This window comes from Oncorhynchus nerka, linkage group LG6 (assembly GCF_034236695.1).
Source record: "Oncorhynchus nerka isolate Pitt River linkage group LG6, Oner_Uvic_2.0, whole genome shotgun sequence".
Lineage (NCBI taxonomy): Eukaryota > Metazoa > Chordata > Actinopteri > Salmoniformes > Salmonidae > Oncorhynchus > Oncorhynchus nerka.
The window spans coordinates 49,980,751-50,000,155 of NC_088401.1; the positions used below are offsets into that span (position 1 = coordinate 49,980,751).

A 19,405-nucleotide genomic window follows, 5' to 3' on the forward strand; every position below is an offset into this window, starting at 1 on the left:
CAGTGACAGTGAGGAGCAGCCACCCAACCTTGTAGACATTGAGGACCCTGAATCTGAGGACCCCTAGTCCACTGACGAAGTCCCAGGTCCCTTTGAAGATGCTGGTGGTGATGGAGGCAGACCGAAGGTGGATGAAGTACAGGTGGCCTGTGGTAGCTGCAGTAAGCACATAACAGTGACTTCAAATTCTGAAAACGCTCAAGGGTCTCTTGACTCTGCACATGATAAGCACTGGCCTGATTAAGTTTAATACGCAATAGTCGCAAGACTTGTGCGAAGTGAAGTTGGAACCCTGATTGCTCTGAATCACCGTAGGTATTTGAAATATTGAGATGAACTGTGACAAAACCTTCACAACAGACTTAGTGGTAATGTTGCGAAGTGGATCGGCTTCAGGATATCCCATAGCCTGACACATCAGTTAACATGTAGGTGCTACCAGCAATAAAACAGGGTAAGGGTCCAAAACAATCAATAATCAAATGCTCAGATGGCTGGTCTGTAACAGGAATAGGTTATTGCGGGACTGGCCTTAACATCTGATTAGGCTTCCCAGTCAGCTGACAAACATGGAATGTTTTGATGTAAGCAGAAATGTCTTTCTATAAAATGAGGCCAAGAAAAATTACCCTAAATTCAATCATAGGTTTTACTAACCCCTAAGTGACCAGAAAAGTCATGATGTTTTCAAAACTAGATCTCAAAGCTTAGAAGGAACCACAATCTAAACAATAGCATTACCCACAACTTTTGCTGTGCGGTGTCCATTTCCTCACCAACAACTGATCTTGAATGTAGTAACCCTGGGCAGCACTCCTTACCTCCTCAACTGGAAGTACTTGATCAAATAAACCTTTTAAGGTAGGATCAGTGGACTGCGCCATCACAAGATCACTACAGGACATAGGCAAAGGTAAATCACTTCATGGATTATCAAACTGTTCGGCTATGTGTTGTGTAAGTTCCGTTCTGACCGTAGTGTCAGCACTGCTCAGCACGAGTCACAGCGCATGCAGAGAATACCTCTGGGAATCTCTGTATGTTTTCATCGATAATCCCTACATGGGATGGGGTACGAGAAACCACCAGAGGAGATATATCACGCCAGACACGTGATATATAAGTTGCTACCCAAAAATCACAAACACCGTCAACGGACAGAAAGGGACGCACCCCAAGGGAAACCTAACCTTGCACGAGGTCAGATTTAAGTTTGACTTCCTGCAAGGGTACAGACAACGTATTCAAACCTATCCCTTGAATTAGGACACTGGTTCCTGTCTCCAGAGAAAGAGTCAGAACAGACTCAAACAAATGATTCAGAGGCACCAGACTCTCGCAGAATCTTTACTGGCACATCACTTCCCAAAAGTGAAACATAACCCTCTGAGAAACTGTGAATAATCAGTATTAAAAGGTTTGGACAATTCTTGAGCTTGCGCAACAGGATTAACATGAGGAACAGGCCCAGCTAACGCAACAGGTTTTGAATTTGTGCTGGCCAATCTGCTTACCTTTTTACCAAGGACAGGACATTTGTTCTTCCAGTGACCTTTACCTTGACAATAATTTGATTTTACTGACATCATTATGTCCACATTAAGCACGTACAGATCTGGATGGAAATGGGTCATTAAACAGAACTAAAGGACTTTGCTGACCGAAATCGACTTGAACTGTTCCTCTGTCCCCAATCTCACATACGGGACCCTTAAAAACTGCCTTTGTGGGTCAGTATGTACTCATCTGCCAAAACAGCAGCCTCAGATGCAGTCCGTACTTTATATCAAGACGATCAGGGACAGATTCTTTGAATTGTTCGAGGATGACCAGGTTGCACAAATCTTCAAAACTAGTGACTGCTAACGCAGTACACCAACGATTACATTTAGTTAACAAAAATTCAGCGAACTCACATGAGACAGTATTTTAGAACTTTGAAGAAAGGTTAAAAACAATCGATACACTTCAGGGACCAACTCGAAACCATGCAGGCCAGCAGTTTTAATCTTTATGTAATCGTCGCTATCTGAAACACTAAGAGATGAGTACGCCTCCTGAGCCCTACCAGTCAAAACATATTGTAGCGTCAAAGTACGGTCTGCATCAGGCCAAGCCCGAGAATCTGCTCCACGTTCAAATAACGTTAAAAAAATGATCAGGATCCTTTTCAGTAAATTTAGGCAACAACCGGAGATTACCAGCAACATCAAAAGGCGGAGAATGACCAAAGGAAGAGCGTCCCAATGGGGAGCTTGAGTAGTCATTCTCAAAAGAAAATCCACCTGAAAGTTTGCCTTCTCTGACAAGTTCTAAACGCTGATGTTGCAACCACAGTTTAGCTTGTTCCGTATCCTGCTTCAAAATTTCCAAATCAAGTTAGTTATTTTTGCTGTTTCAACCTTTCAAGATCTTTGTCATGATTTAACTGCAATAAAAGTAACTCCTTTTTCTGCTCAAATGTCAAACCAGCACTAGACAATTGGTACATTCAATACAGGTTAACTCAATTCTGCCTTCAAAATGCCAGCAGAAAGAAAATTAGCTGACAGAATAGACCTCACTGTATCCTTGAGACGTTTGTCACGCATCTCAACATGATTATACTCACTCAATTTCAAAAGCTGTTCCTTCAGTAAACTGCATAAGCAACTCTTCAGAAGGAGCACGGACAAAATCCTCAAAAGGCACCATAATGCTACTTCCACATTAACAGATTAGTAGCCCAGACTTTGAATTGCCCTAATGAGCACATCGACTACAGAACAAGAAGCACATAGCTGACTTAACAGTGCAAAAACAGATGAGCATTACTTGAGTTTCCCCAAATCTTATTGTTAAACTTAACCCTAGTCTTCAGTGGATTTGCGGCGGGGATTGATGCACTAGAGACGCTGGCACGAAGGAGGAACCAGCTCGCTGGTAACCAACCCCAAATGTGCTCCCGAGAACTGCTCTAACTGCTCTGACCACTATCACCAAACAAAAATAACAAATGATGCACAACGTGCCCCAGTGGGAATACGTTGCTATACCTAATGGGGAAAAACCATAGCTCTGGAAAATGAGTTATGTCTGCCTCAACTTCTGTCATACATTGCAAAGACAACTCACCTCCATAATCTGATGACCCAACAGGGAACAGAACAAAGTGTCTCTAGACAGTACAGGAAAATAGACTTTGTGGTCTTCTCTCCACCAATGCACCAAATCAAAACTAATAAATAAACAAAGTCATCAAACCGATACCATAGAAGGAAATTTCTCGAAACCAATTGAGGTGTGATTAAAACACACAACTACAAAAAGTGTACATACCTCCCAATATACAATAGCACGTACAAATGGCCAAATAGCCATACAAGCTTCTGGGACAATAACACAACTAAGTAAACCACAAGATCCACCAAAGAGTCACCAATTAGCGCTAACCAATTACCATATATACTTGGGATAACATCAAAATAACCAAGGCAAAGTCCTGGATGAGCCCCTATTTGTCACAACCTGGCTCTTAGATGGTGATAAGCAAGGGAGTACACATTGGCAGTTAAGGAGTAACAAAAACATGTAATAACTAATAAAGCAACAAAGGAAAACTAACCTGTGAAGTGTGAAAGTAGGCGATGCATGGATGAAGGTAAAATGTGTGTAAGTGCTAAAGGATACACCTACTCAAAAAACATAATCAACCAGATCATAAAACAAAATGGTGCTTGGGGAGAAAGAGAGCAAGGACTGGGCACCAGGAACTTTTATCTCCTAGTTGATCCCAAACTCAGGTTCAACTTGTCACCTTGAGGACCCAATCAGCTCCACCTGTCCCCAATCTGCAAATAAAAGCACAAACACAGAGAAGTATGCAGAGAGAGCGTATCAAATAACATAGTGCCAAATCATGTCGTTACTACCCTGCATGAATCTGCTGGGAGCTAACCGACTAGGTTCAATGTTAGCTAGCTAACATTAGGCTCTAAATAGCAAAGCAAAAGATTCTGGGATACAAATAATGTCATACACATAACGTTAGCTAGGGAGCCAGCCAACTAATGTTAGCTAGCTAGTTAGGTAGCAGCACACTTTAGCTTGAAATTAAAGCACTTTCTGTCTAAATTAGAAATGTTTAATATATGAAAATGTAGCTAGCTAATGCTAGACTATCTTACCGGTATTCATTCCCATGCATGATGGACGCGTCTCCCTGTCATGGATGCCATGCCATGTTGCCCTTAATTTGAAGATGTAATCTGGGGACAGGGGTTTTCTCCATCTCTTTAGCTATCATACTCTAATTCCACTGATTTCAAAACTCGATCCTCCAGAATGTGGAGAGCAACACTAATACAGCTCCACTACACGTTGCATTTTTTTTAAGCCGTGTTTGACAGTTTTACCAACACAGACTGACCAGCTCAAATAAACAGAAGCCTTCTATAAAGGGCCTCCCGGGTGGCGCAGTAGTTAAGGGCGCTGTACTGCAGAGCCAGCTGCACCACCAGAGACTCTGGGTTCGCGCCCAGGCTCTGTTGTAACCGGCCGCGACCAGGAGGTCCGTGGGGTGACTCACAATTGGCCTAGGGAAATCCTTGTCTCATCGCGCACCAGCGACTCCTGTGGCGGTCCGGGTGCAGTGTGCGCTAACCAAGGTTGCCAGGTACACAGTGTTTCCTCCGACACATTGTGTGGCTGGCTTCCGGGGTTGGATGGCGCTGTGTTGACTTAAGAAGCAGTGCGGCTTGGTTGTGTTGTGTATCGGAGGATGCATGACTTTCAACCTTCGTCTCTCCCGAGCCCGTATGGGAGTTGTAGCGATGAGACAAGATAGTAGCTACTAAATAATTGGATACCACGAAATTGGGGAGAAAAAGGGGTAAAATTTAAAATAAAAAAAATAAAAAGCCTGATGGCAGACCAATTCTCTCCTCTCTCGGCATGTCCAGCCCATTCATTATCTCTGCAAATAATGGCTAGTGGGAAGGTGGCTTAACCAACAACTCATAATTTAACACATTTATTTGTATTTACAGATGGCATACAAGTTTGTTATGAAAGTTGACATGTTCCAGAAGGCATTTCTGCCAAAAAATGCATTTGGATAAAAAAAATGTTTTTTAAATCAGTCCTGTGAAGTCGTGACTTGTGACATACGCCTAGTTTCCTGAAACTGGTCACAAATTAACTTTTAACAATGCACACCTGATCATTTAAATGAATTCCAGGTGACTACCTCATGAAGCTGGTTGAGAGAATGCCAAGAGTGTGCAAAGGGCAATGGGTGGCTACTTTGAAGAATCTCAAATATAAAACACATTTTGATTTGGTTAACACTTTTTTGATTACTACATGATTCCATATGTGTTATTTTATAATGTTGATGTCTTCACTATTATTCTACAATGTAGAATATAGTAAGAATAAAGAAAAACCCTTTAATGAGTAGGTGTGTCCAAAATTTCTGGTACTGTATGTTACTTGCCTCAAACTGAGAAGTGTCAGTAGATAATAAACCTGAATTAACAGGGTAAAATGATGAGACAGAAAAACTTTAGCAGTGTACAGTAGTAGGCATTCTCCAAAATTCAAGATGAAACCTCTAAGACTTCAGGATCCCACTAAGCTCATCACTAAGGTAAGGACCCTGGGACTAAATCCCTCCATCTGCAACTGGATCCTGGACTTCCTGACGGTCCGCCCCTAGGTGGTAAGGGTAGGTAACAACACATCCGCCAAGCTGATCCTCAACACGGGGGCCCCTCAGGGGTGCCTGCTCAGCCCCCTCCTGCTTCCCCCCTCATGACTGCACAGCCAGGCACGACTCCAACGCCATCATTACGTTTGCTGATGACACATCAGTGGTAGGACTGATCACCGACAACAACGAGACAGCCTATAGGGAGGAGGTCAGAGACCTGACCGTGTGGTGCAAGGACAACAACCTCTCCCTCAACTTGATCAAAACAAAGGAAATGATTGTGGACTACAGGAAAAGGAGGACTGAGCACGCCCCCCATTCTCATCAACGGGGCTGTAGTGGAGCATGTTGAGAGCTTCAAGTTCCTTAGCGTCCACATCACCAACAAACTAACGTGTTCCAAGCACACCAAGACAAAACCCATTCCCCCCCAGGAGACTGAAAAGATTTGGCATGGTTTTCCCAGATTCTCAAAAGGTTCTACAGCTGCACCATCGAGAGCATCCTGACTGGTTGCATCACTGCCCGGTATGGTAACTGCTCGGCCTCTGACCGCAAGGCACTACAGAGGGTAGTGCGTATGGCCCAGTACATCACTGGGGCCAAGGTTCCTGCCATCCAGGACAACAACCACCCACGCCACTGCCTGTTAATCCCGCTATCATCCAGAAGGCGAGGTCAGTACAGGTGCATCAAAGCTGGGACCGAGAGACTGAAAAACAGCTTCTATCTCAAGGCCATCAGACTGTTAAACAGTCATCACTAACATTGTGGCTGCTGCCAACATACTGACTCAAATCTCTAGCCACTTTAATAATTAAAAATTGGATGTAATAAATGTATCACTAGTCATTTTAAACAATGCCACTTTATATAATGTTTACATACCCTACATTACTCATCTCATATGTATATACTGTACTCTATATCATCTACTGCATCTTGCCTATGCCGTTCGGCCATCTCTCATCCATATATTTAAATGTACATATTCTTATTCTTTCCTTTACACTTGTGTGTAGAAGGTAGTTGTTTTGAAATTGTTAGATTACTTATTACTGCACGGTCGGGAACTAGAGGCACAAGCATTTCGCTACACTTGCATTAACATCTGTTAACCATGTGTATGTGACCAATCAAATTTGATTTGATTTATTGAGCTTGTCAGTGGTAACCCACAAATGCTGATGCTCCAGATACTCAACTAGTCCAAAGAAGGCCAGTTTTATCTCTTCTTTAATCAGGACAACAGTTGTCAGCTGTGCTAACATAATTGTAAAAGGGTTTTCTAACGATCAATTAGCCTTTTAAAATGATAAGCTTGGATTAGCTAACACAACGTGCCATTGGACCACAGGGGTGATGGTTGCTGATAATGGGCCTATTTGGAACGGTAGTCTATACGTTAGGCTTAGTGAAGGGTAGATCGGAGTTTAGTGCATAGAAAGTTACTGAGTGAGACAAGGGGAAGTGCAGAAAATTCATAAGGAGGGAGGCAAAGGGCAAAAGTCTAGTTTCAGTTCTTGATAAGGCATGCCAGCTGTGGAACTAGGGAGGAGCGAGGAATTTGGCTCGAGGTCAAGCCAACAGATGAAGTGAGAAGAAACCTCTGGGAGGGGGGCCAAATAGGCCCGCCACAAAAACTCTCCTACTACAGTCCTATCTCACACATATACATTTCCACGCTCACAAAGGTTCTAGCACCAGGCAGGGCCATGAATACACCAGTGAGAGGAAACAATTAAGTTCCTGCCTAGCAGGAAAAAACTAATTCTGATTGGCTGGGCCTGGGTGCACCCCTGCCCATTCATGTGAAATAAAAAGATTAGGGCCAAGTGGATTTATTTAAATGTTATATATGTTGAACAAAAATATAAACACAATATGCATCAATTTCAAAGATTTGACTGAGTTATAGTTCATAGAAGGAAATCAGCCAATTTAATTAAATTAATGATATATAAACAGTACCAGTCAAATTTTGTACACACCTACTCATCCAAGGGTTTTAAGTGTGCCTTGGCATTCACTCAACCAGCTTCACCTGGAATGCTTTTCCAACAGTCTTGAAAGATATGCTGAGCACTTGTTGGCTGCTTTTCCTTCACTCTGCGGTCCAACTCATCCCAAACCATCTCAATTGGGTTGAGGTCTGGTGATTGTGGGGGCCAGGTCATCTGATGTTGCAACATCACTCTCCTTCTTTGTCAAATAGCCCTTACAAAGCCTGAAGGTGTGTTTTGCGTCATTGTCCTGTTGAAAAACAAATGATAGTCCCGCTAAGTGCAAACCAGATGGGATGGTGTATCACTGCAGAAAGCTGTGGTAGCATTGCTTGTTAGGTGTGCCTTGAATTCTAAATAAATCAGAGACAGTGTCACCAGAAAAGCACTCCCACACCATAACACCACTTCCTCCATGCTTCATGGTGGGATGCACACATGCAGAGATCATCCATTCACCTACTCTGTCACATGGCGGTTAGAACCAAAAATCTCAAATTTGGAATGAGTAGGTGTGTCCAAACTTTTGACTGGTACTGTATGTAAATAAGGCATAAAAATGTGATCTAGCAGAGGTATATTGCTTGTAATTGATATAAGTATTTAGTATTTTTAAGTAAATTGTTACGGCTGGATTGTTTTAAAAACCCAAGAATGTTGTGGGTCCATCAGACTCGCGAACATTGGGTGAATAACAAAAACATGAACACCACACAAGGGTTAAATAATCAATACTGACACTGTGAAATGGAAGTGAATCTGTTTAAACACTTCCTTTCCTGTAGAACATAGCTACCTACAAACACAATACAGTAGCTAGAGTGTTCAAGCAGCTTTAGTGACCATTTGAATAAGATTGTGGCACAACAAACCCCCCATTAAAACACAGAGCAGTGTTCTATGTGGAAGGTGGGATGTTGATGCTCACTAACACAGAGAAGGCTGATTATGGAAAATATGACTTGAACATTTACAACTCAGAGGGGATGCTTCTGAACACAAGACAAATAGACCAACTCCTGGTTACTGAAGGTATAGAACTTCGAAACACTTTATTTGGATAGTCGCCAATAGATGGTTTATAGATGTTAAACTAACTGTCAACAAACTATTTAACTAGCCACCCACTAACTCTAACTATCACTAGCCCTAACCTTAACCAATACCTAACCTTCATGACTGTTTTAGAGAATGAAATAATAGCTGTCTTTTCTCATTCCTCGACAGACCCAGTGTCTCCTCCTCAGCTGTCCTCTGAAAAATATATAACAAAACATATTTGATGAATAGGTACCAAATCCCATATAAACACATTGAATAACACATCCATGAAGGGTAAAAAATCAATTAAAAAAAATAAATCATGAGCAATACATTTTTGAAGTGTCTGCCCTGTATATCTAGGAGATATAAGAAAGCACAGGAAATACTTGTGTGGTTTTGACACATATTTTACCCCTTTTTTGGGGTAGACACAAAACTACCTCCATACAAAAATGTTTTTAACCTGTACCGGTTGGTTACCTTCAGACAAGTCCTGTGAAATGTGTGGGGGTCGTAGAGCAAAACAGAGAACACCATCGTGCTTGGTACTAACTTCGGACTTGTTTGTGAGAATCTCATCTATCAATGGAGTGGTCATATTAGTTTATAGGCCAAACCGTTCGGACACTAAACCCGGTTTTGGTGAGAAGACCGATTTTCTGGATGTCTCATTGTCTGACAAATAGCTAGCTATTAGTAGCTCGGCCACCTTCCACTGCAGTTGTGGAAGACTGCCCTAGGCCGATGTGGTGGATGGATATCCCCAGATATCTCTAGCTTAAACTGACGGATTTTGATGGGGATTTTTAAAATTATGTTACTTATATTGGCTCACCTGTGCGTCAATAGACTCTAGGGGGTTTAAAAGACCTCACATGTGATTCAGATATATTGATTAAAATACATTCTAAAAGACAGCCTGAATCACTTTTTTCTAAATATTTTGGGTCATTTAGATTAGGATTCTCTGTCGTTAATGTTAAAATAACAACTGCAAGTGATTGCCGAATATTGTGTAGAAGTCTTCCACTCGAAATCTGAAAGGTCAAGGACAAGAAAAAATAAATAAATAAATTAAACCACAGATAACTAAGGTTCGTATTTAGTCACCATCAATTTCCTGTCTTTACCCATTGTCTATTAACTTTTTACATAATTGGCTAAAAAGCTGTCTATTCATCTTCATCCTCCGCCCCAGTGTCCCATCCTCAGCTGTCCTCTGTGTGTCTATCCCATGGAGAGATGAGGGTGTCCTGCTCCTCTGAGGGTGATGCTCCCCAATACAGCTAGACTCTGGACGGACAGATGCTGAGAGATAGTGAGGACTGTCCTTGTTACGAAAGAAGCACCATCACTCTGAGGAAAGGCCTGCCTGCAGCTCTTACCTGCACCATCAGAAACCAGATGAGAAGTGTTGACATCAGAAAGACAATGTGGCCTTATCTAGGTAAGCTATAGCCTTCTGCAATACAGTCAGCGCTATTTGTATTATCATTCAATTAGAAGCATGAAGAATATCATGACCATCATTATTGTTGTCGTCAGAAACCGACCTGTTAACAAAAACCAGTCTGGGATGCTGTATGATTCCTGTTTTTTTACTTTATTATATATTTGCCCAGTGGGGCAAAGATATCAGACTGGATGATCACCACTGGAAGACCCCATCATGCAAACATCTCAGATGAAATCTCTCTCTCTTGCTCCGTCCAGGGTACCAGAGGACACAATGGAGGCTTAATGTGGGTCAATTGGATTTTCGATGTCGTGCTTAATTGTATTTCAAACAACTGTGTACTACTACAATGCTCTGTCATTTTATCTTGTCTTAATTCATCAATTATTATTATTATTTTTTTTGTTGGAGTTTTTTATTTGTTGTTTTGGGTGTGCATGGTTTCTATCCAGAATAGAGTATTGTTTTTTTCACCGAAATAAACGCATGTTCAGATCACAAATGCAACTGAAAGTAGGCTACTATCGTTTGGCTGGTGGTAAACATTATATTTAGCTGACTCAGCACAACGCTCATTATTGTATTTTTGGTATTTAGAGGAAGATAGCCCTCTAGTGGCTTACATATTGTGTTCCAGTCTGTTCGTGCTGTGTAGCCACTCATCTCTGTGTTTGTTCATTTTTATGACAAGTATCTCCTGTTTGCCTCGGTGTGGCGCAGTCGGTAGAGTATGGTGCTTACAATGCCAAGGTTGTAGGTTCAATTCCCAAGGGGGACCAGTACTAAAATGTATGTACTCTGGATAAGAGTGCCTGCTAAATTACTCAAATGGAAATAACTATAGAACAACATATACTGTATTATGGGACCAGCCTGGCATGAAGAGGCATCATTCCTTCTTCAGCAATTGCATCCAGAGGAACATATCTGACCGACCAAGACTTTCTGTGGCCTTTCTCATTAATTGATGACTTTTTCTTTCTTCAAAAATGATATATATATATATTCATAGATTTCATAAAATGTTTTTTGTTTTTTTTGCAAAGCGATATATACTGTATCCGTTGTTTAGCGGGAATGGAATCTTCGTATGCTGTATATTTGACTGTGGTTGTCTCACTTAAGATGAATTCACTTACTGCACTTGTTCACTGGAAGTCACTCTGGATAACATCATCTGCTAAATTACTCAAATGTAAATGTTTAACATACAAATCTCTTCTTACTATATTGAATATAGATGTCACAAATGTATAATTTGTACAGTTCTTTATTAAAAATGTCGTTATTTGTTGCATTTGACTGTGTAAAACATAGCAGTACAATTTCTTATCTGAGAGTAGATATATAGTATTTTGCAATAAAACATTATTATTTGTCTCTATGAACTGAAACCATCAAGTTATTTTAAACAGATGTCTGTCATTGAAAAACCCTATGCATGCCATGATCATATAGTGAAAAAACACACCAATCTCTTTCATAATTTCTTTAAACAATAAACGTTTGGGCAAGCAAAATGTCACAAAGTGAAATGGTGTTAATAAAGTTTTAGCAAAGGATTTACACTTATCATCACTATCAACAAAACAGCTATATTTTTCTATCCTCGGGCTGTAATGCTACACAGAACATGTCGTGTTACGGAGCTCTGGGAGGAACTGTCTATCTCCAGCTGATGAATGATGCCACAGGATCCGAACTCACATTCAAAAAAGACCCCACTGGTGCGAGTACAGAGATATTCAGAATAAAACAAAACAAAATAATCCATGAATTCATTAAAGCCAGATCAGAGTTCTTTATCAATAATGGGACATTTCAAATAAATAACACAGAGAGAAGTGATCCTGCTGAATATTGTTTTGAAATCTTTAAATCAGATACTTGGAGACCAGAGAAGTACCACTGATCATTGGAGGTCAGGATCTTAAAAAACTCACATCTATTTGCCAAATAAGATTATTCCAAAGAAGCCAAATGCTATTTATATTGAAAGATTGAACGTTGTCATGCATGATTTGTGAGGGACTGTGTCAAATTAATTATAAATCTTTGAAAACATGTTTTTGGGTGGGTTAAATACGCCTTTGAAGGCTTACATACAGTAACCCTCATGTGTGGTCTACAGCTTATCATGAGATACTCTACCTCAAGTGAGAAAAACCTTGAAACTTCCTTAATATTAGATTTGGGGCACCAGCTGTTGTTTACGAATACACACAGACCGCCATCTCTTGTCTTACCGGAGGCAGATGTTCTATCTTGCCATTGCAGCGTACATCCCCCGCCAGCTGTATTTTATCAATGTCGTCGTTCAGCCATGACTCTGTGAAACATGTGCTACTGCAGATGTTAATGTCCCGTTGGTAGGATATTCGTTATTGTAGCTCGTCTATTTTGTTATCCAATGATTGTACGTTGGCAAATAGGACTGATACTGATACTGTTACTGTAACAAATTATATTATTAATTTTCCCATATTACTGTTTATATTTCATGAAATTCACTACTGAGGGTTTTGTACATTCTTTACCTAAATAAATAACCCAACAACTGTCTACATTTGTCATATTCTCTGTTACTGGTTGAATGTTTCATTTATTGATGCAATATTTTTTAAATTTTTTTTACAAACTCTCTCAACAAGGTTATTGTGCAGTAGTAAACGTTTGACATTCACTGCAGAAATGTGTGATTGAAAGGATAGACCTCTCGTGTGTCCTCTAAGGAAGACTGATTCCTTTTTCGTTTTCCGTTCCTATTTGGCATCTAATGAACAAACCCAATTCATCACGGTTTGAGCTCACAGGAAGTGCTCTGTAAGTGCAGTCCATTATGATGTATTGTTATTCTGTCTAGCTGCAACCCAAAAGGTATCAGTTCCAACCGGTCGATGTCATCAATGAGTCACAAACAACCATTTGGGAAGTATTGGAATTTGAGTCTGCGTGTCCTCTTCTGTTTCACTTTGTATTTCTCTCACCTGTCCTCCTCTCGCTCTCTCGCTCTCTCACTCTCTCGCTCTCTCACTCTCTCACTCTCTCACTCTCTCGCTCTCTCGCTCTCTCCCTCTCTCGCTCTCTCGCTCTCTCACTCTCTCGCTCTCTCCCTCTCTCCCTCTCTCGCTCTCTCGCTCTCTCACTCTCTCCCTCTCTCGCTCTCTCCCTCTCTCACTCTCTCCCTCTCTCTCTCGCTCTCTCGCTCTCTCGCTCTCTCACTCTCTCCCTCTCTCGCTCTCTCGCTCTCTCACTCTCTCCCTCTCTCGCTCTCTCCCTCTCTCGCTCTCTCCCTCTCTCGCTCTCTCGCTCTCTCACTCTCTCCCTCTCTCGCTCTCTCCCTCTCTCACTCTCTCCCTCTCTCGCTCTCTCGCTCTCTCACTCTCTCTCCTTCATGCATTTTTTATAGTGTCACAATCTTAGCTGGACTGAAAAATACAAGTTGTATTGTGAAGAAGGTAATGTGTTAGTTTCAGTGATGAAAAGCTTGCACAGTATGTTAGAGCTGACCACTGCCCTGACAAAGCGAACAAGGTGTAATTTTCTCAGGCGCTAACATTTCTTTACACTTAAAAGTACACTCTTAGAGGGAGAAGCCTTCTGAATTCCATATAGAACCCTCTGTAGAAAGGGAACAGTCGAAGAACCCTTTTAGGTTCTCGATATAACCTATTTGTCTGAGAGTGTAGACTCACTTAGCACTTTTGTACAACTCTGATATTACTCATCAAGAGACATGAATAAAGCCAGCCTGGCTGTTTATGTAGTGAACAAGTGAAACTTTGATGAGGCTGTTCCTCTTTCCTCTGTGTCAGAGCCTATTAATAATTTATTTTGCTTGTCAACAACTAAGTGAATTCTAATGATTGACGAGGACAGCTGGAGTGTCTGTCATACCACCTTTGCATAGGTTTTTGTTTATGTTGTAAATTGTCAAGTTATGGAAATTCAGCACTGAATGGAAAACAGAGGATTTTGTTACAGTACAGGATATCTTCATTTGTTAACTTGAGCCCTGTGGTGTGAAGAGACATGAAGGCTCTGTTTGGACTGTTGGTGATGTTAGCAGCAGTGTCTCATGGTAAGAAGTTTCTTGATGTGTTGATTTCCCTCTTGTTTTACGCATGCTATACAGTAAGGAGCCTTGTTAATATCATGTAGAACGTGAACCACGAGCTCAAAGCTCTTTGTGGTATACTACAGGCTACTCAGAATCACTTTTGTCAAATGAATCCCTCTCATAATGACTAATGACAGATACAGAGGCAATATTCAAAACACTGCAAAAGACAGTTGTCTCGTTATTCATTGTCCTGTGATAATTATAACTGACTGAGGTACTGTTATGTTTTTTAATACCTTGATGTCATTGGTTTGGTTACACCGTTGCTTGTATTCTCATCCATAAAATTAAACCTTAAACATAGGACAGTGATAGTCAGTCACTACAGTGTCTATTTTCCTCTTGATTTTCAGGCATGGAGACCCCCTGTGATGCTACACTGGATGGAGCTCGGTGTTATGGAACTCTGGGAGGAACTGTCTTTCTCCAGCTGATGACCATTGTCGGTGGAGTCCCTGACATATCATTAAAAACCGAATCCAATGATGCTGCTAAAATTATACTCAAAATTAGAAACAAACACCCCAAAATAGTGAAAATCCACAAATCCATTGAAACCAGGGCACACTTCTTTATCAACAACGGGACGCTTAGGATAGATAACACAGAAAGGAATGATTCTGCTGAATATAGACTAGAAACATTTAATGCAGATGGGAAAACATTAGGGACCAGGAAACTACAACTGTTTATTGAAGGTACAGTAACTAGGAAACCTTTTCTCATATTGACAAATACTTATTATTAACTATAACTATAATAACTAGACTGCAAAAGCTTCTACTTCTAGAAGAAGTGTTGTTTTCTCATTTGTTTGTGCGAAAGTCTGCAGATGTCTTCAGATGTCGATTCTTCTTCCTCCACAGCCCCAGTGTCCTCTCAGCTGTCCTCTCAGTGTCTGACCCATGGAGAGATGAGGGTGTCCTGCTCCTCTGAGGGGGACGGTCCTCAGTACAGCTGGACTCTGGACGGACACCCACTGAGAGACACTGAGGCCTCTCCTGGTGACAAGACAAACACCATTACACTGAAGAGAGGCCAGTCTGGAGATCTCACGTGCACCGTCAAAAACAACATCAACAGTGTTACTGTGAGCAAAATAATCTCCCCCTGTGAGGGTAAGCTACTGTTTAATAAATGTTGTTAATCCAATGTATTATGAAACACATTATCAGTGATTATAATAATGATGATGATCAATCTTTATCAATGGACATTGAACTGTTAAGAAAGCACTATCCATTTGCCAGTGTTCAATTCAGATACATATAAGATCCCTGTTTATTTGATCATATGCAGGGCTTATGTATGTTAACTGCACTTCCAACGGGACAAAGATATCAGAGTGGGTGATTGCCACTGGTAATACCCTGTGTATTGAACTTACAACAGTGGCACACACAACTGTGACAAATGCCTTCACCAGTAAAACAGAGGCAACCAAAGGTAAGTGACCTGACAATCTAGTGACCTCCACTCTAAATCATCCCACTCTAAATCTTTATCATACTATATTATAATTCTTTGTAGCGCTATTTTTAGTACACTGTTTAAACTTGTTGTCCTATTTTCTGTCCGCCATCAACTTTAATGGAATTTCCTCAAATTACTAAAGGACCCATTGTGACATCATGACTTCCAAAATTATATTCCATTCACTCTAAACAATGTCACTTTTGACCTAAATCAGCTACTTTGACCACTCCCAACAATTTAGACGATAGACTTAGAAAGTGTATGAAATATAAGTTTGCTTCTGTGCTATTCAAATTTGAAATCAGAACAGAATTATCTTCTGCCCATCAAATTAAACAGCTGTTTTAGTAATCACGTCAACTACATTTCCTCTTAGCTTTTTATTTTTTATTTTTATTTTTTTGACATTTTGATCACTTTTCCATCAAGTTAGAATACAGATTTGAGCATATGACTGCTCATATGACTGCTCATATGACTGCTCATATGACTGCTCCGCCTACTTCTCTGCTATTCAAATCTGAAATCAGAACATAATGATCTTCTACCGATCAAATTATACAGTTGTTATAGTAATAACATCAACTACATTTTCTGTAAACTTTTACAAACAACAGACATATTGATCACTTTCCAAACCAGTTAGACAACAACTTGAAGGGTATGATATCTTGGTCTAATCTCTGCTATTCAAATCTGAAATCAGATCAGAATGGTCATCTGCCAATCAACAGTAAGAGCTGTTGTATTAATTGCATCAACTACTTTTCGTGTCGACTTTTACAGACAACTGACATTTTGACCACTTTCACAACAATTTAGACAAACACTTGGAGCCAATGAAATCTTCACCTACTTCTCTGCTTGTCAAATCTCAAATCTGAACACTTTTTCAACTACCACAAAAATCATTTAAAACAGCTAAAGCAAGTCCCACAATTTACTATCTAGTTATCATTAATATGAATGATGGATGTCATGGCCTTTTATGTAGTAACAGTGGTGGAAATGAAACAACCTTCTTGCTTATATGTTGTTCTGTCTCTGTTTCCTCTGTTTTACCCAGAGATCATAGGGATGGTAGCAGCGTCTCTGGCAGGTGTAGTCCTTGTCCTAGTAATGGTGTTGGCAGTTTACTGTGTCCAGAAGAAAAAGAAACCTCCAAAGACTTCAGGTTAGAGGATATTTAGCTGTAGCTCTTCATTTTTAGTACTACAATATCAAATCAAAGCGCCGAATACAACAGTGAAATGCTTACTTACGAGCCCCCAACCAACAGTGCAGTTTCAAAAAACACGGATAATTTACAATGTCAGTCTTGCCAGTGAAATAATAAGACGCAATCTCTCTCTCTCTCTCTCTCTCTCTCTCTCTCTCTCTCTCTCTCTCTCTCTACACAGTTCATGTTGACAGTCAGGATGTGGAATACGCGAATGTCAGGACACTGAAGAAGCAGATGAGACTGCAGGAAAGAAAGGTGGAGTACGGACAGGTGAAAATCACTGGGGCTCCCCAGCAGCCATTGGAGGTGTTTGGACAGAATAAAACATTAGAGGGTCCCCGGTGGAAGGTATGCACACCTGAGGAGGGGGACTGTGTGTACGCCAGGGTACGCAAAGGCCAGTGAGCAAGGTACTGTCCAGATTCAATATAACAGAAGGAGGCTGATTTATAGGAAAGTATAACGCAGTGTCCATCTTTCTATTTGCATATCATCCCTAACAGGTATTGTATATCTTACAGATTGTGTCCCATTATTACCAGATTCAGGTTTTCAAAGGTGGTCATTACTTAATTTGCAATATGTACACCAAGTCTTAAAGAACCACCAAGTTAAATCATTTGACAAACTAAGTTCAGACTTCCATTTGCCAAAGTCAGATTTCTTTAGCTATTTACAACTAAGATACTATTTACTGAAACACCCCAAATAGGTAATAACAAAGGGTGAGTACTCTCCCATAGAAAAACTCAATCATCAGAAAATGGCAACTAGTAGTCAACAAGTAAAACTGCACCAATGTGATGATATCATGGCACTGCGCAATACTCCGTAAACTAAGTGCAAGTGGGAACCTGAACTTGGGGAGAACATTGAACATGAAACTTAGGAGGAAATACCATTTTGGGTACTTTCTAACTCCATACACAATGGTGAAGATAAGTCAAGAAACAACCAGTGAATACTGGAGAAAATGTGGGGAATTGTTCACAAACTACCCACTTATTTTGGGATCTTGTTCCAGAATGATGAAATTATGTTATTATGTTTTTATTATTATGTTTTTGACTTTGTTAACAATATGTTTAAATGCTCCCTGGCAAAGGACCCAACGAGTATTACAAAATGCCTATCTATTGATTATACTCCTGTCTGCAGCAAATAAATGTATTACAGCACATTTGTTAAATAAGGACATTCATACTATGAGTGGAATTGTAGAGTGAATTGAATATATTTCTTGTAGAATAAACTTTTTCCACATTGTGTTGTTACAGCCATAATTTTAAATTGATTCAATTGAGATTTTGTGTCACTGGCTTACTCACAATAATGTCAAAGTGGAATTTTTTTTTTTTTATGTTTACAAATGAATAAAAACTGAAAATCAGAAATGTCTTGAGTCAGTAAGTTTTCAAGCCTTTTGTTATAGAATGCAAAAATAAGTTCAGGAGTAAAATGTTCTTTAACACGTCACCTCTGCATGCAATAGTAGAGTGGCAAAGAAATTAACTTCATATCCTGAATACAAAATGTTATGTTTGGGGCAAATCCAACACAACACATAAATGAGTATCACTCTTCATATTTTTAAAAATGATGGTGGCTGCATCATGTTATGGGTATGTTTGTTATCGGCAAGGACTAGGGAGTTTTTTTAGGATAAAAAGAAATGGAATAGAGCTAAGCACAGGCAAAATCCTAGAGGAAAAGCTGGTTCTGTCTGCTTTCCAACATACACTGGGATACAAATTCACCTTTCAGCAGGACAATAACCTAAAACATAAGGCCAAATATACACTAGAGTTGCTTACCAAGATGACATGGAATGTTCCTGAGTGGTCTAGTTACTGTCTTAACTTAAATTGGATTGAAAATCTACGGCAAGACTTGAAAACGGCTGTTTTGCAATGATCAACAACCACCTTTACATAGCTGGAAGAACTTTTAAAAGAATAATGTGTAAATATTTTCCTACCCAGGTGTGCAAAGCTCTTACAGACTTACGCAGAAAGACTCACAGCTGTAATCACTGCCAAAGGTGATTCTAACGTGTATTGACTCAGGGGTGTGAATACAGGGGTGCGAAAAATAAATGAGATATTTCAATAAATTTGCAACAATTTCTAAAAACATTTTTTCACGTCATTATTGGGTATTGTGTGTAGATGGGTGAGAGGAAATATCAGGACTCAGGATAAGACCAGATGCAGACAGTTTGAATAACAGACGTTTATTATACAACAGGAGGCAGGCAAACGACAGGTCAAGGGCAGGCAGAGGTCTGTAGTCCAGGGCAGAGTAAGGTACAGAGTGGCAGGCAGGCTCAGGGTCAGGGCAGGCAGAGGTTAGTAATCCAGGGCAGTGGCGAAAGGTACAGAATGGCAGG

At 40.4% G+C, this 19,405-nt stretch overlaps 1 protein-coding gene across 2 annotated transcripts; it reads left to right on the forward strand.

Moving 5' to 3' along the window:
* Positions 1 to 13,971: 13,971 nt before the first annotated feature.
* On the forward strand, positions 13,972 to 18,410 carry LOC115130540 (hepatic and glial cell adhesion molecule-like). Of its 2 annotated transcripts, XM_029661787.2 has the most exons (6): positions 13,982 to 14,276; positions 14,672 to 15,016; positions 15,185 to 15,436; positions 15,618 to 15,764; positions 16,861 to 16,968; positions 17,195 to 18,410. In XM_029661787.2, exons 1-6 carry the CDS (start codon positions 14,228 to 14,230, stop codon positions 17,419 to 17,421), a joined length of 1,128 nt encoding a protein of 375 aa, XP_029517647.2. In that variant the 5' UTR covers positions 13,982 to 14,227; the 3' UTR covers positions 17,422 to 18,410. The 2 variants fall into 2 exon arrangements, with proteins under 2 accessions (XP_029517648.2, XP_029517647.2); XM_029661788.2 differs by lacking the exon at positions 15,618 to 15,764 and having other exon boundaries at positions 13,972 to 14,276.
* The last annotated feature ends 995 nt before the right edge of the window (positions 18,411 to 19,405 follow it).

What these genes read in the sequence shown, in the direction of transcription:
- LOC115130540 (XM_029661787.2), top strand. Translation starts at nt 14,228, where the DNA reads ATGAAGGCTCTGTTTGGACTGTTGGTGATGTTAGCAGCAGTGTCTCAT. An exon ending in TAAAACAGAGGCAACCAAAG is followed by an intron (nt 15,765 to 16,860) that starts GTAAGTGACCTG and finishes TGTTTTACCCAG; the next exon opens with AGATCATAGGGATGGTAGCA. An exon ending in GAAACCTCCAAAGACTTCAG is followed by an intron (nt 16,969 to 17,194) that starts GTTAGAGGATAT and finishes CTCTCTACACAG; the next exon opens with TTCATGTTGACAGTCAGGAT.